General features: G+C 42.5%; 1 protein-coding gene across 7 annotated transcripts in view; it reads right to left on the bottom strand.

Moving 5' to 3' along the window:
- eif4g3b (eukaryotic translation initiation factor 4 gamma, 3b) overlaps nucleotides 1–16,212 on the bottom strand; it is a 123,177-nt gene that overhangs the window by 40,845 nt on the left and 66,120 nt on the right. For 6 of the 7 annotated variants that reach the window (XM_060938257.1, XM_060938258.1, XM_060938261.1 and 3 more), the window contains 6 exons: nucleotides 15,952–16,044; nucleotides 15,581–15,613; nucleotides 6,550–6,729; nucleotides 4,040–4,154; nucleotides 3,816–3,922; nucleotides 3,597–3,722 (listed from right to left, as the gene is read on the bottom strand). In XM_060938257.1, the coding sequence (XP_060794240.1) occupies nucleotides 3,597–3,722; nucleotides 3,816–3,922; nucleotides 4,040–4,154; nucleotides 6,550–6,729; nucleotides 15,581–15,613; nucleotides 15,952–16,044 (654 nt within the window). The remainder of the gene's footprint in view (nucleotides 1–3,596; nucleotides 3,723–3,815; nucleotides 3,923–4,039; nucleotides 4,155–6,549; nucleotides 6,730–15,580; nucleotides 15,614–15,951; nucleotides 16,045–16,212) is intronic. The other variant, XM_060938260.1, reaches the window with a different exon arrangement.

The raw sequence follows: 16,212 nt of genomic DNA, 5'->3' as shown, positions 1-16,212 counted from the left end.
TCATCTGCGAAAAACCTCGCTCACACTCTGCACTTGAGATAGGGACAGTGTTGATCGTGGCCAAGAGGCCCTTCAGTTCATCTGGGATGAATTCTCCATTACTTTCCCTGAATGCCCTGATGACGTGTCGTGGGTCATTGATGCAAAACTGCTGGCAGAGCACTTCCACTTCTTTTTCCCCGAACAGCGCGTCTTCCTCCCGCGGCCACGGAAGCGTGCACCCTCCTTTTCCGTAATATACAAACAGATATTTTGTGGATGTCGTTTCATGAGAGAAATCACCAACAAGACAGATATCAAAATCAGACATTAACACTAAATAAACTTGCATTTATTTATTTAATTATTTGGTTTTTTTTATTTTTTTATTTTGTTACATAGTCAAGAGAGGTGGCGGATCACCGGATCCAGTGTAAATAGCTGCCGGAGCCAACGTCCGAGGTTCCGGAGCGCGCTCCGGCTTGCTCCCCCTCAAATTAAGCCCTGATTAGCTTGATCAATTCTATAAAAGTCTATTTAAATTCTGAAAACTGTACAAATGTTGTTGTTTTCCACCAAAGAGGCGCGATTAGCCAACGCAGAATAGTGACGTTTGTCTCTTGTTGATGACGTGTAGGTCGCATGAATGCGACCTGTCCGGTCAGACTGCAGTCGCATGTGAAAATAACAGATATGCATCGGAATTAGGACCACATATCCAAGCGGCCTGGGTCGCATGTGAAAAAATCGGATCTGTGTTGTTCAGATTGTCAATAACAAATCGGATACAGGTCGCATATGGGCAAAAAAAAAAAATCGGATATGGGTCGTTTCAGGGTGCAGTCTGAACGTAGTCATAATGTCCGCAAGAGTTCAGCGTCCTTATTAGCACGTGGTGATTGTGTTCTAATCTGAGACAGGTACATGTAATTATCCTTTGAGGTGTGCGCCGAGTTAAAATTCGAAGTACACCAGGCACGAACATAACATCTATATAGCGTAGTAGCACCGCTGAATTAATGAAAAAAAAAAAGTCATTATAAAAATTACAATAACAATGAGCAGAATACGGATAATCGTGTAATAATTAACTGCACGTAATAAGTAAAACAAGAAGTGTTCAAAGACTAGAACAAAATGATTATTGTGTAACAAGCACAGTTCAGGCACTGCACATAACAGCACGTTTTAGTCCTTGGTTTTACTGAAAAAGTCTGTAACTTTCTTTTGTTGAAGCTTTGTGCAGGCCTGCAGTCAGACGAAATGAAGCACGTTTCGTAGATGCGATGTTCACCACAGAAGCATCACTGCATTCAAACCATAATGCATTTTCAAATGACAAGTGGTGGATCTGCAAGGTCATCCTCATCGATTTCTTCACCAATCTGTTCCGGTTGTGACTGGTTCTCGGTGACGTTACGAATGACAAAACGTGATCATGTGACGTACTGCCAACGCAAAACATGCCAGCAGAAATGACTAGGCCTAAAATTTTGGGAACCATGAGCTGACCGAGTTACAATGGTTTTCATGTAATAGTGATCCATATTATAACGGCACTCCACTGTATAATGGCCACATTGACTGGAAAATAGGCAAAGGTGATGCCAGATAAATTGCACCAATGGATTCTGTTTCACAGGAAAAAGGTTATCTGTAGCAAATAAAGTACACGGAAGGTAAAGTCAGGCCACAGCCATGGGACTTCAAATAAGGTGGGGGGGGGAACAAAAAGAAAAGGATACCAGCAACTATAATGGCCATTACAGGAAAGCTCCAGGATTTATTTTTTTTTATTTTTTTTAACCTGGACCCATTTCTTTGGGTCCAGATATTTACTAGGGACAAAATCAACTGAAACTGGTCCAGTATTGAGTTAGAATGTGATGACAGGCAACCGTAAAACCGTGATACAATGCAATGCAAACCTATTAGGCAAATATCCAACGTCAAATGGCCCTTTTCCACTACCCTTTTTCAGCTCACTTCAGCTCGCTTTAGCTCACTTCAGCCCGACACGGCTCGCGTTTCGACTACCAAAAACCAGCACGACTCAGCTCGCTTCAGCCCTGCTGAGCCCCTAAAACTCGCACGGTTTTGGAGTGGGGCTGAAGCGAGCCAAAGCGAGCCGACTGAGGCTGGGGGCGTGAGCAGACACTCCCCTGTGCACTGATTGGCGAGGAGGAGTGTCCTCACATGCCCACACACGCCCCGCGAGCGCGCTGGGATCTGTAAACACCGCAAACCCGGAAGGAGAAGAATTACGAATTACGAGAATTTCTGAAGCCTTATGCGCCTCGCCTCATCTATACGCTCTTGCCAGTATCTGTTGGCGTTGTCGGTGACAACAAGCCACAGCACCAAGACCAGCAACACTAACGACTCCATGTCCTCCATGTTTATTGTTTACTATTCGGGTTGTGAGACTACCGCTTAAAAGATCACTGATGTCAGGGGCGTCATGGCTCAGGTGGTTAAGGCGCCATACCATGAATGCGGGCGACCCGGGTTCGATTCCGGCCCGAGGTCATTTCCCGATCCCTTCCCGTCTCTCTCTCTCCCGCTCATTTCCTGTCTCTACACTGTCCTATCCAATAAAGGTGCAAAAAGCCCAAAAAAAATCTTAAAAAAAAAAAAAAAGATCACTGATGTCACTGTTTGCGCTGCTTAATGACATCACGTGACGTCCACCCACTTTCGCTAACTCCACCCAGTGTGTCCACCCACTTCCAGCCAGCACGGTTCAGCGCGGTTGTAGTCGAAATGCAACTCCAACAGCCCCACTCAGCCCGACTCAGCACGGCACGGCTCAGCCCGACTCAGCCGCGTTTGTAGTGGAAAAGCGGCAAAAGTAAACCGCTTGTTTTCACAACTGACAGGCTCAATGTTATAATTGTGTTATAACCCCAATATAACAATTATAATAAATTAAATCATTTCTGATGTTCACAAAAGAAGTCGTCACACCGAGTCTGTGAAGTCCATTTCCAAAGCAATAGCCAAATATTTAGCTGATTACGACAAATATGAAGGATCCCTTTTGTAAACATCAGAAAACAGCTCCCATGCAATAATCGACTACGTGAACTGAATGGGGTGCCACATCAGAGACCAGAAAAAGGTAAAACAATGGGTTTAGAAACTCATTTTCTACAGTTTCTTTACAGTTATTGAGGTAAACAGACACAGGTGCATCTTTGTAGGGATCCTTTCCATGCTGTCAGACATTTATGAGCACATTATGAGCCTGTCAGTGCCAAAAACAAGTGGTTTGCCCGATAGGATTACACCGTATAGCAGTTTAGCGGTTGCCAATTATAGCGGTATAACTCAATACTGGACCAATTTCAATCATTTTTGTCCCTAGTAAATATCTGGACCCAAAGAGATGAGAAAATAGGCCCAGGTTAAAAAAAATAAAAAAAATCTCAGAGCGTTCCTTTAAGGCGCAAGTATTCTTCTGGGAACACAGCTTACACACAAAAATAATAATAAAATCAACACTTTGTAATAGTGAAGACTGCTATTAGAACAGAAGAGCTACTGTATTCAGTATTCATGAGTAGTAGCCTGTAGGAACTGCTTTGTCTCTACATGTGTGAGATTAGATACATTACCTGTGGAGGAGTCGGGGTGGAGGAGGGCCTTCCTACTGGCGGAGTGGGGTTCCGACTCCCACCCACACCTGACAGGATCTCCTCTGTGACGTCCTTGCCACCCTGGTTAGGGTCTCGGATACGGATCTTAACGAGAAATAAACAGCACAGCGTCAAATATAAATAAGCTCAGTACTCAGTAAATGAATCAGTACTGAAGCAAGAAGTAAGCACACGCACTGTTTTCTTCTCCCTCTTGGCGGGTGGAGGTTGCTGTGGTGTAGGCACTATTATGGATGGAGAAGGGGTGTACATGGTCTGACCAGGGTAGTATGGCGTTCCCGCAGCTAACAGTAATGAAACCAGTTTGAGTTTGAGACCAAAATTCAAACAGTCAGGATTAACAACCAACCAGAACAAAGATGCTTTTTGGAAGTATGAGTGAAAAAGCAGCACGAACTTACGATATGCTGGAGGAAACTCTCCAGGATTAGGTCCGGGGTAGAAAGTACTGGGTCCTGTGGGTTGGACCGAGTACTGCTGAGGAGGCCCCACATATGGAGGAGCATTGTGGCGATACTGTAACACATACAGCAAAGAGCAGTTATAAGTGTGGCACAAAAATGACTCATTACTATTTTAAGGTTGATGTAGACAAAGTTTGGTACCTGATCCAATTTTGAAATAAAAGCGCACAGTGTCGCTGATGCAAAGCACCATGATAAATACAGTACATGACCCCTGACCTTCCCTATTCCATACCCATACACTGCCTCCACCCGGTTTTTGCGTGCCCCAACACGAACCGATACAGTATGTCTCATCCTGCAAATTATTTATGTACACTACCGTTCAAAAGTTTGGGGTCACCCAGACAATTTTGTGTTTTCCATGAAAAGTCACACTTTTATTTACCACCATAAGTTGTAAAATGAATAGAAAATATAGTCAAGACATTTTTCTGGCCATTTTGAGCATTTAATCGACCCCACAAATGTGATGCTCCAGAAACTCAGGCCCTGTCCACACGGCAACGGATTCAGGTGAATCTGATAAAATTGTTTATCGTTTCGGCCTGGCATCCACACGGCACCGGCGTTTTGGGTGCCCCAAAACGAAATCTTTTGAGAACGGGTTCCAGAGTGGAAAGATCTGGCAACGGAGCCATTGCGAAGTCGTCTGGATGAGTAGAACGGATTTGTTTACGATGACGTCACAACCACGTGCTTCACGCCGGGGAGAAGTGTAACGAAATCGATGCGAGTTGTCAACAAATCCTATAACTTGGTTCATGAAACGCGCTTACAAAATATTTTCACTGTGAATATTTATTGTGTAATGGTGCAAAGTGAGAGAGAGAGAGAGAGAGAGAGAGAGAGAGAGAGAGAGAGAGAATAGCCCTTAGGGCAGAGTCAATCCCGCCAGCAAAAACAGGGAAAAAAAAAGGAGCGATCTCACCTCTTCAGATGTTGGTTTAAGTTCTACAATACATTCCTCAAAAAGGGAGTAGAACAAATTAATCCATCAACGTGTAGCATTCAATTTATTCCGGACCATTAAAGACGCCGCCTTCCGCGTAGAATCATACGTCATCCTCGCCGCCATATTGGATAGGTCAAAGCGGAGAATAAAGATGCCTCATTCATGTGCTGCGTTTAACTGTACCAACAGGTTTGCCGTCCAAACAAGATCACATGGGATTGCCTTTCACAGGTGAGACTGGAAAAATACTTTTCATTGTATCTGGTCATTATAATGTAATTTTACGAACAGATTTTTTCTGACTGTGGCTAATATGAAGTCTCGCGCATAATAGTTTATGCGCATGCGTCCTTACTACTTCTATTATTCTGGCGTCTCCGATGGGACCGTCTTACAGCGCACCTAGAGGTGTGGCATGTGTATTGCATCGTTTTCAGCAAGCGTTGCGTTGCCATATGTACCTGATATTTTACTGATCCGTTGCCCATGTGGACGCGATATTTTTTTTTTTTTAAATCTCGTTGCCGTTGTTGTGTGAATGTAGCCTCAATCTGCTCAAAGGAAGGTCAGTTTTATAGCTTCTCTAAAGAGCTCAACTGTTTTCAGCTGTGCTAACATGATTGTACAAGGGTTTTCTAATCATCCATTAGCCTTCTGAGGCAATGAGCAAACACATTGTACCATTAGAACACTGGAGTGAGAGTTGCTGGAAATGGGCCTCTATACACCTATGGAGATATTGCACCAAAAACCAGACATTTGCAGCTAGAATAGTCATTTACCACATTAGCAACGTATAGAGTGGATTTCTGATTAGTTTAAAGTGATCTTCATTGAAAAGAACAGTGCTTTTCTTTCAAAAATAAGGACATTTCAAAGTGACCCCAAACTTTTGAACGGTAGTGTACCATATAAAATGTGTACCAATAGTTAAAATGATTCACATTACGGTGTAAAATTTTCCAACACTATATTATAATTATGCATTGGCATTTGCTAATACCCCCCCCCCACCAAAAGCTGCTTATTCTATAGAATGGAACACGCATCAAAAATACCATAGTATCTACATATAAAGTGTCTATAGATCTTTCTGTAGTGCCAAGAGAAACGCAATATAGAAGCAATGTTATATTTTATAATGTTTCTACATACAGTTGGATATCATGCACGTAACAGCATTTATATAACTCATTTTACATACACTTGAGGTAAACTGAGAAAATTCTGCTTTGCTAAAAGGCCATATTGATTAACATGGGAGCGTACTGGACACAGTGCTGCTACGCGTCACATTTGCTGCACTGTAAAATAGGCCTTACTGACTGTCTTATGTTCACGATGCTACTGTTACTAGTAGTAACTATTACCATCCCCAAGGAACAGCATAAGGTTCAGCTTAACTCTTCCGTTCTCTTTAAACTTGTGTTTTAACCCGATGCAAACGCAACAGCAAAGTGATTTCTCTTTAGCGCATGTGTCTGTGTGAGACCTGAGGGATGTAGTACTGGGCAGCCTGGGGGGAAGCGAAGGGCATCGGAGTCATGGACATCATGATAGGCGGGCTTGCCGAGTATACGGTGGCATTCGGGGCCTGAGAGGCAGGTCGAATTGAAGGGCTGTTGCTTGCAATGGTGGGCCGTTGAGGCTGCATCTGAGCCCTCTGGAAAAACTGGGAGAGATGAAAGCAAGTGGAACAGTCAGGTACAGACGCACTCACCCACAGCTAATGCACAACAAACTGAAGTACAACAATTTTCTATACCTTCGGAGTGATTCATTTATGTGTCGTGGATACTTCTAAGAATGTGTTCGGAGACAATTGTACCACTTTTTTAAAAGCGCTCTCTTTTTGGCATATGCTGAAAGGCTCTTCATTATGGCATGCACAATACCAAATGAACAATTTCATATATTCTAACTGACATGCACTAAAACCTAGAGGGGAAATTCAACTAGCATGAGAAGTGGACAAAACAAATGCATGATGTGTTTGCATTAGCCAAAATTTCAAACATGAGTGATGAGAATCTTCGGTATAAATCTTGCCCTTCACTGTACATTTTTCAGACTCATTTAAGCGATATGACGGAGCTATTAGAAATTCGACCACTGCAATGCAGACAGACACACACAGCACTTCGTTTGGCTGTTCTCATGATACGAGTACAGCGGTGAATGTCCACTTAAGCACCAGGAAACATGGCTTTGAGTAAAAGGATCATTCCTATTTATCAGTTCTGACAGGTTGTGTTAATGGAGAATCTCCTCTATTGCTGGGCTGCTTCTCCGATGTCGGACTAGTTGGTTTGCGGAAACTAGGCTCTTTATGGAAATTACCCCAAGAACAATACAGGTCTTACTTTGCTTCTGGCACATTTCAGTGAATGAGATGTCTTTCAAACCAGTTACAAGAACTAGAATACTCATCGATAAGTGGTTAATGTAATGCTTCCGACGAAGAAAGAAAAAAAAAAAAAGACGGGTTACACTCTATTAAATGTTATTTGAATGTAGGTAGGAAGGGTGAATGGAGAAGCCATGACATGTCTAAAATGATTATGAAGCACTGTAGGGCTGGAAGAAATAATGAAAGAGAGTGGGGGGAAAAAGAAAGAAAAAAAAACCCCACCATCACAGAATGGTAGGGCTGCAACCTTTAATATTATTGTTCAAATATTCGGCTGAATACTGTCCCAAATAGATTGTATAATAGTAAGAAATGTTCAAGATATAAATTTACATTACAGGCATTTAGTATGTCGCTCTGGAGAAGAGCGTCTGCATCATCCCAGAGCAGCCTGGGGAGCGGTTGCCTTGCTCAAGGGCACTTCAGCCATTCCTGCTGGTCCAGGGAATCAAACCAGCGACCTTTTGGTCCCAAAGCTGCTTCTCTAACCATTAGACCATGGCTTCACCCTACATTAATGCTACTCTATTTATTTATGCAAATGTATTATAATGCGTTAATAAAATAAACAGCAATAGAATATAAAGCATATGAAAATTCTGTTTGGGATATCACCTCACGAAATACAAATGAAAAGCCTGAATATTTACAAAAAAAAAAAAGTACTTAACTTGTTTAAACAGTAAATTTGTTTTCCACAGACTATACAAGGGTAAGTCAAAAAGTTCTAAGACAAATTGGGGGAAAAAAAAAAAAAAAAAAAACACCCAAAACTTTATTTATGAAAAGAACAAAGCTGTTTCTCTACATATCCTCCATTTAAGTCTAAACACTTCTGCAAGCGGTGTTTCCATCGGAGAATTCCTTCTTTGTAGAATTCTGGGGGATGTCTTTCACACCTTTTGAAATAACATCTGTCTTAGAACTTTGACTTATCCTCGTATATTCTACAGTGGTGCTTGAAAGTTTGTGAACCCTTTAGAATTTTCTATATTTCTGCATAAATATGGCCTAAAACATCATCAGATTTTCACACAAGTCCTAAAAGTAGATAAAGAGAACCCAGTTAAACAAATGAGACAAAAATATTATACTTGGTCATTTATTTATTGAGGAAAATGATCTAATATTACATATCTGTGAGTGGCAAAACTATGTGAACCCTTGCTTTCAGTATCTGGTGTGACCCCCTTGTGCAGCAATAACTGCAACTAAACGTTTGCGGTAACTGTTGATCAGTCCTGCACACCGGCTTGGAGGAATTTTAGCCCATTCCTCCGTACAGAACGGCTTCAACTCTGGGATGTTGGTGGGTTTCCTCACATGAACTGCTCGCTTCAGGTCCTTCCACAACATTTCCATTGGATTAAGGTCAGGACTTTGACTTGGCCGTTCCAAAACATGAACTTTATTCTTCTTTAACCATTCTTTGGTAGAACGACTTGTGTGCTTAGGGTCGTTGTCTTGCTGCATGACCCACCTTCTCTTGAGATTCAGTTCATGGACAGATGTCCTGACATTTCCCTTTAGAATTCACGGGTATAATTCAGAATTCATTGTTCCATCAATGATGGCAAGCCATCCTGGCCCAGATGCAGCAAAACAGGCCCAAACCATGATACTACCACCACCATGTTTCACAGATGGGATAAGGTTCTTATGCTGGAATGCAGTGTTTTCCTTTCTCCAAACATAATGCTTCTCATTTCAACCAAAAAGTTCTATTTTGGTCTCATCCGTCCACAAAACATTTTTCCAATAGCCTTCTGGCTTGTCCACATGATCTTTAGCAAACTGCAAATGAGCAGCAATGTTCTTTTTGGAGAGCAGTGGCTTTCTCCTTGCAACCCTGCCATGCACACCATTGTTGTTCAGTGTTCTCCTGATGGTGGACTCATGAACATTAACATTACCCAATGTAAGAGAGACCTTCAGTTGCTTAGAAGTTACTCTGGGGTCCTTTGTGACCTCGCTGACTATTACACACCTTGCTCTTGGAGTGATCTTTGTTGGTCGACCACTCCTGGGGAGGGTAACAATGGTTTTGAATTTCCTCCATTTGTACACAATCTGTCTGACTGTGGATTGGTGGAGTCCAAACTCTTTAGAGATGGTTTTGTGACCTTTTCCAGCCTGATGAGCATCAACAACGCTTTTTCTGAGGTCCTCAGAAATCTCCTTTGTTTGTGCCATGATACACTTCCACAAACATGTGTTGTGAAGATCAGACTTTGATAGATCCCTGTTCTTTAAATAAAACAGGGTGCCCACTCACACCTGATTGTCATCCCATTGATTGAAAACACCTGACTCTAATTTCACCTTCAAATTAGCTGCTAATCCTAGAGGTTCACATACTTTTGCCACTCACAGATATGTAATATTGGATCATTTTCCTCAATAAATAAATGACCAAGTATAATATTTTTGTCTCATTTGTTTAACTGGGTTCTCTTTGTCTACTTTTAGGACTTGTGTGAAAATCTGATGATGTTTTAGGTCATATTTATGCAGAAATATAGAAAATTCTAAAGGGTTCACAAACTTTCAACCGCCACTGTATTTCACGTCTCTGCCCTCATCCTTCTTTAAGGAGAAAGATATGCCTACCAAAATTCATAATTGATCGTTAATAAGTAAGCCAATGACAAAGAGGTAATAAACAAACATTACAGTAGAATTATAGGAGTACAATCAAATTACTTTCTAATAGTAACTCTTTCACTGCCACCCCCCAAAAAAATCCTCATGCAGTGAGTACCTTTCACATTTATGGCAAACCTGTGGTATAAATGATAAGAGTTGCTGTGGTATTGTTTTGCCATATCATTACACCATCCCATACTCTTCTTAAAGGAACAGTCCACCGTACTTCCATAATGAAATATGCTCTTATCTGAATTGAGACGAGCTGCTCCGTACCTCTCCGAGCTTTGCGCGACCTCCCAGTCAGTCAGACGTGCTGTCACTCCTGTTAGCAATGTAGCTAGGCTCAGTATGGCCAATGGTATTTTTTGGGGCTGTAGTTAGATGCGACCAAACTCTTCCGCGTTTTTCCTGTTTACATAGGTTTATATGACCAGTGATATGAAACAAGTTCAGTTACACAAATTGAAACGTAGCGATTTTCTATGCTATGGAAAGTCCGCACTATAATGACAGGCGTACTAACACCTTCTGCGCGCTTCGACAGCGCATTGATATCTGAGCTCCGTATCAGTGCGCTGCCGAAGCGCGCAGAAGGTGTTAGTACACCTGTCATTATAGTGCGGACTTTCCATAGCATAGAAAATCGCTACGTTTCAAGTTGTGTAACTGAACTTGTTTCATATCACTGGTCATATAAACCTATGCAAACAGGAAAAACGCGGAAGAGTTTGGTCGCATCTAACTACAGCCCCAAAAAATACCATTGGCCATGCTGAGCCTAGCTACATTGCTAACAGGAGTGACAGCGCGTCTGACTGACTGGGAGGTCGCGCAAAGCTCAGAGAGGTACGGAGCAGCTCGTCTCAATTCAGATAAGGGCATATTTCATTATGGAAGTATGGTGGACTGTTCCTTTAAACCTGAAGTATCTGAAATTATTTGTTTTCCTGCTTTTTTAGGCTACCGGTCCTGGAATGAACGAATAAATTGTTGTGATTTTTTTTTCCTTTAAATGATGAATTGCAAGCAAGGGAAAAAAAAAAAAATTCTATATTACACAAGCCTTCAATGGCTAAAATGTTTAAAGCGGTGTTTATTTTAGTAAACTCTCCTAATGAGTCGAACATCACAGATGCTAGAACAAAAACTGGTTTTGTTTTGAAGTAAACCAGAAAATTGCCATTATTTTGTCTAATATACTGGCAACTATTTTCACCAGGAAAGTTCCCGCTTCAGGTGATTACTCAGGAAGGTTGTGTAGTTTTGCCAAGCTAATTTACATTTACAAAAGACCAGTGATTCTCAAATCATGGAACTACAGTGGTCCAAAAGGCTTTTTTTTTGGTGCGTGCATTACAGTGTAGGAAATGACGACCCGTTATCATCAAACTCATTCTATTAATTATTGAGTGTTATTAGTCTGTTTGACTGGTAAACTGAACTAAATGGATTTAATCCAAAATCTCATCATGAGGTAGGTCTATAAACGTCCCGTTAGACCTTGTGTGTTCTTTTGGCGCAAGGTTCAGGCATAAATAGCTCTATGGCTCAAAATATTATTATTTTATATGGGAGGTCTGTATCGCGAAATACCGTGACCTCGGCCTTGAATACTGATCTCAGCCCCCATATGGACTGACCTTAAGCTGGTAAATAATATATTTATTTTTTTCTTTATCCAAATTCTAACAGAAAACGAGAGCGCCCGAAAGGGAAAACCGAGCCGAGGCGAGCCGCCATTTTGAATCCTCATTCACGGCTGTAACGCAAATGGCTTCCTCCTCAGTATACAAGTGCACTTCCATGGCAGGAAAAAAAAAACAAAAAACTACATTTTGCCGCCTATGTAGTCCCCTATTTATACAAAACTGAGTCATTCAGGATTCAGCCATGTTTTTGTTCAGCGTTAGCAACAGTTACAGGTTTTTAGCTTTCTCCTGAAATGTTTTCTTTTATTTCTTCTTCCTCAGGGTAGTAAAACTCGCTTTCGCTGTGAACACTCATTATCGCGATCCATGCTGTAAAATTAATGCTATTCTCCTGAGAAATGCGAAAATAAATGTTGACAAAAATTGCTACCATGTTTGTTGTTGTTGTGAACGAGCGAGCCGCCAGAGGGGCCCGTATCGTAGGATACGGACCCGCTCGCCAGCCAATCAGAGTGCAGGATTTGATGGAAACCGGACCGCGAAAAAAAAAATACCACTACAGTTCACACCTAAATAAGCCAAATATTTGAATAGTTGGATATTTTCATAAAACTGTACTGATGGGACATGTGGAATTTATTAAAGGGGTCTCTTACTGTAAAAAGTCTGAGAAATTCTGGCACAAACACTGAGCATTACTGTTTCACACATTTTGGACGTTTTCATGAGGTTTTGCAGACTCACTTGATTTTGTTCCATGTTCTCAGTTAGCTGTAATTACACTTCCATAGCGGAGCATAAAAACTTAAGTGCTGTGAGGAAAAAGACTTTGATGGCACCAGACCACTTTGAGAAGGCAGAAAGCACCTTTTGGAAACCATCCGAGTTTATGGAATTTAATGGTTTGGGGGAGGGAAAAAAAAAAAAAGGAGGAAAAAAAAAAACCCCCTAGGTACTCAAATTATTTTCCCATTCTCAAAGTAGCTTAACGATCTGAATGAGTGAATATTTGTTGCAGCCCTATAAAATGGCTTCCTCTGTGGTGGGGGGAAAGGAAGACGAGCACGACCGCAGTGCACAGGGAAGGGGAGCAGATAACTGAGCTTCACTGAGGAATAGGGGCTTCATGCCATGCATTTCTTTAAAACTGCAAATTTACCTGAATGGGTCTGAATCCTCCCTTGAAATATGAAGCAGGAAAAAGAGAGAGTCTAATGGGACTGTGCACTATTCGGTATGGAGGGACAGAGAGACTAAGACACTCACACACATACAAAAGAGCTATCAGTAGCATTAAGAGCATGCAAAGAGTCTGCAATCTGATCAGCTCTGCTTTCAGGAAAAGGCTTCTTCCCCCTTTTTTTTTAAATATATATATATATAAACAGAACTAGGCGGTGTGTTGTTAAGGCAGCAGTATGTGTCATCACCCGCATGAGGCTGGAGCAAATGTACTCCACTAACCTCCATTCAGAATCAACACAGCCAACTAAGCATGCCACTTCCTCAATGAAACTTCTCCAACTGCAGTGCAAGAGAGCAAAGTGCAGACGAGGACACTTAAGTCACTTCATTTCTGCAAGCAGGGCAAATACACTGATGGCATGCTACTGTATCTAAAAATCACACCATAATTCACTGAAACATCAACGCAAAGAAGAAAAAAAAAAAGAGGCGGCGATGGCAAAGAAGCCAGCTATTGTACAGAAATCAGTGCTCACATTTTCCAGTGCTCCTACTGACTAATCCCCACACAGAACAACCGAACGAACCATGTTGCCCTTCTCAATGGAAATCCAGAGCCAAGAAGTAACCTTCACTACAGAAAGGAACTAAACAAAATACTACAGCATGTTACTCTTGATTTCAGAGTCCAACCATGCAATCAATGTGGAAAACAAAACTTCACAGTCCATACCAAAGTATTACGACCCCAAGGGTGGGCAAATTATAAATTCTTTAGCTAACCCAGCAGGCAAGTGGACGCTCCAACGTGCTACACACAGTCCTATGTTTCAATTGCCGGGAATCATAATTGACTCGCCTAAAAAAAGCAGCAGATAACATAAAGGACTAATGTATGGAGGGAGAGAGAGAGGAGTTCAGAAAAGGGGTGTTCACACAGCACATATTTGCATCGATGTATTTTGTTGTGATATATCTTACACCGGTGTAAATTTTGTAGAACGTTCACACGTCACAAACCTTCTTACTAGAGAGAAGCGTGTTAGCACCGGTGCAGCCCCACTTGTGTTCACACGGCAGCTTTTGCGACCGTGCTATACGATAGTAATAATGCGGAAATGAAATATGCGCATGCGTGAAAATGTACTTCCTTTTCCTGGTTGTCATGGCATCACCAAGCACCGGGAAAACAACGTGGATGAAGACACCAGTGTTGCCAGATACTGCTGACGTTTTCCATCCCAAAATATGTTCAAATCCGCCAAAATGCACTTAAAACCGCCCAATCTGGCAACACTGGAAGACACGCAGTTCTGTTGTTGTTGATATTCGCCATTTTGGAAGCGCAAAATACCAGGATGCAAATTATGCAATGCCCGTATGTAATCAACTCTCCTCACGCGTAGCGAGTCTACCCCTGTAGCGGTCAGACGTCCCATTTTATATCGGTGCTGCCCCGCAAACTAGCATTTACTCCGGAGTAAATTTCTTAAACCACCTCCCGAGCAGGGTTAGATTTGCACCGGTTTAAGCAGCTTTCAGGGGCGACACCGGTATAACTTTGTACCGTGTGAACGCTCTACCGGGGCAGCCCCGGTGCTACACCGGAGTAAAAGTTACCGTGTGAACACCCCTAATATGAACACACACTAAAGGCCAATTTATGCTGACAACCCAGTCCTCGCAGATAGCGTCGCAGACAGTGTCTGCGTATCCCCCCCCACCTTCGCAGACGCTCTGCGCGCACCTCCCAAAAATTGTGACCACCGCAGAAGCCTCGCAGACAGCGTCGCAGACAAGAGGACTCTGATTGGTCCACTCTACATCCGCTGTACACGCACTTCCGCTTCCCTACTTTCCCGGTTTGGTTTGTTTTCACGACCGGCATTTTTAAAAACACGAGCGAAGATGGAGCAGCACGAAGAGCGGTTGATTGAGGAAGTACGTACATCTATATGACTCCAGTTCTAGTCATTATAAAAAAAAAAAAAAAGTTCTAGTCATTATAAGTAACCGGAGGATAAACACTCCACTAACCACACCCACCAACTACTCCTAGCGACTTTGCGCCCCCTTGCGTTGTGGCGGTGAATAACATCGCGCACGCCTATTACTCCCCGCTCAACGATAAATTACAACTGTCTGCGAAAAGCTATCTGCGAAAGCCTTGTCGCAAGAGCATGCAGAGGCCTTCAGGGAAATGAACAAGTACAGGGAGATTACTATGTACCCATAGACAATTTTCTTCTAGCAAAGTTTCTGATGTAGCACATCATGTTTACTCCCGTCATCTGTTCAGACAAATTAATCCAACAAGAAAGAAAATGCTACCAAAAAAAAAAAAAAAGTTAATAATTGCCTGGACATGAAATCTCCCATTCAGTCTCATCTACTCCAACCAGGCTTCATACACCGCTAACAAACTCGTCATTTCACAAAAGATTCTGATCTAAGTGGGTGCTTGTACTTCAGAGAATGAGGTGTGCGCGAATACTCGGCTTTGAAGGATCAATAATCAGTAACAGGGAGAGGGGCAGTTTGGCAACAGCACAATGCTTTAGCGAGCTCTAACTGCAAAAACATAGCGTGGTCTACAGTGTGAGGTGCGGTGCTGCAACTGCGTACATTACCTGGTGGTGGGTAGGACGAGGCCCTGGGGCAAACTGAGTGGGGGTGAGCGTGGCAGAGAGCAGAGGCAGGAAGGAAGAGAGAAAGAGAAACATGAAAACACACTGACAAACACTTTAAAACCACAAGCTGTGGGAGGCAGGTAGTTCCTAACGGCCAAGTTGTCTGAGCCGAAGCCTAAAGCATGGCACATTTTCACTTGCATCACAACGCTGACTAACTGCGCTGTTAGCAATAGCAACAGGCTAAAGCAGGAAGGGAAAAATCTTTGGTGTTCAGATATATTCAGGCCTTTCTGAGTTATTAAAGGTAAAAAGGAGAAAGAGAGAAAAAATAAATAAATAAACTATGCTCCTGGAAAAGATATACTCACCGGGCGGCTTTGAGGCGGGACGTTCATTGGTTGTGTCTGCGGTGAGTAGACCAGCGGGGCTGTACCGGCATTCTGACCCACCGTGTACGGCGACTGCAGTGTCACAAGGGTCCAAGATGAAGGACGCAAAAAAGGACGATAAAAGAAGCAAAGAACAGCAGAGTGGTTAGAAAATGGAGAAAAATCAGTCTCTGTGAGAATTCTGACAGCAGACCACACTTGGCCCGCTTTTGTGCAAGCTTCTGCGCGTGCAGGTGATGG

Source organism: Neoarius graeffei, chromosome 13, assembly GCF_027579695.1.
Source record: "Neoarius graeffei isolate fNeoGra1 chromosome 13, fNeoGra1.pri, whole genome shotgun sequence".
NCBI lineage: Eukaryota > Metazoa > Chordata > Actinopteri > Siluriformes > Ariidae > Neoarius > Neoarius graeffei.
The sequence above is the reverse complement of the archived record's forward strand: the minus strand, read 5'-3'. Positions and strand labels throughout refer to the sequence as shown.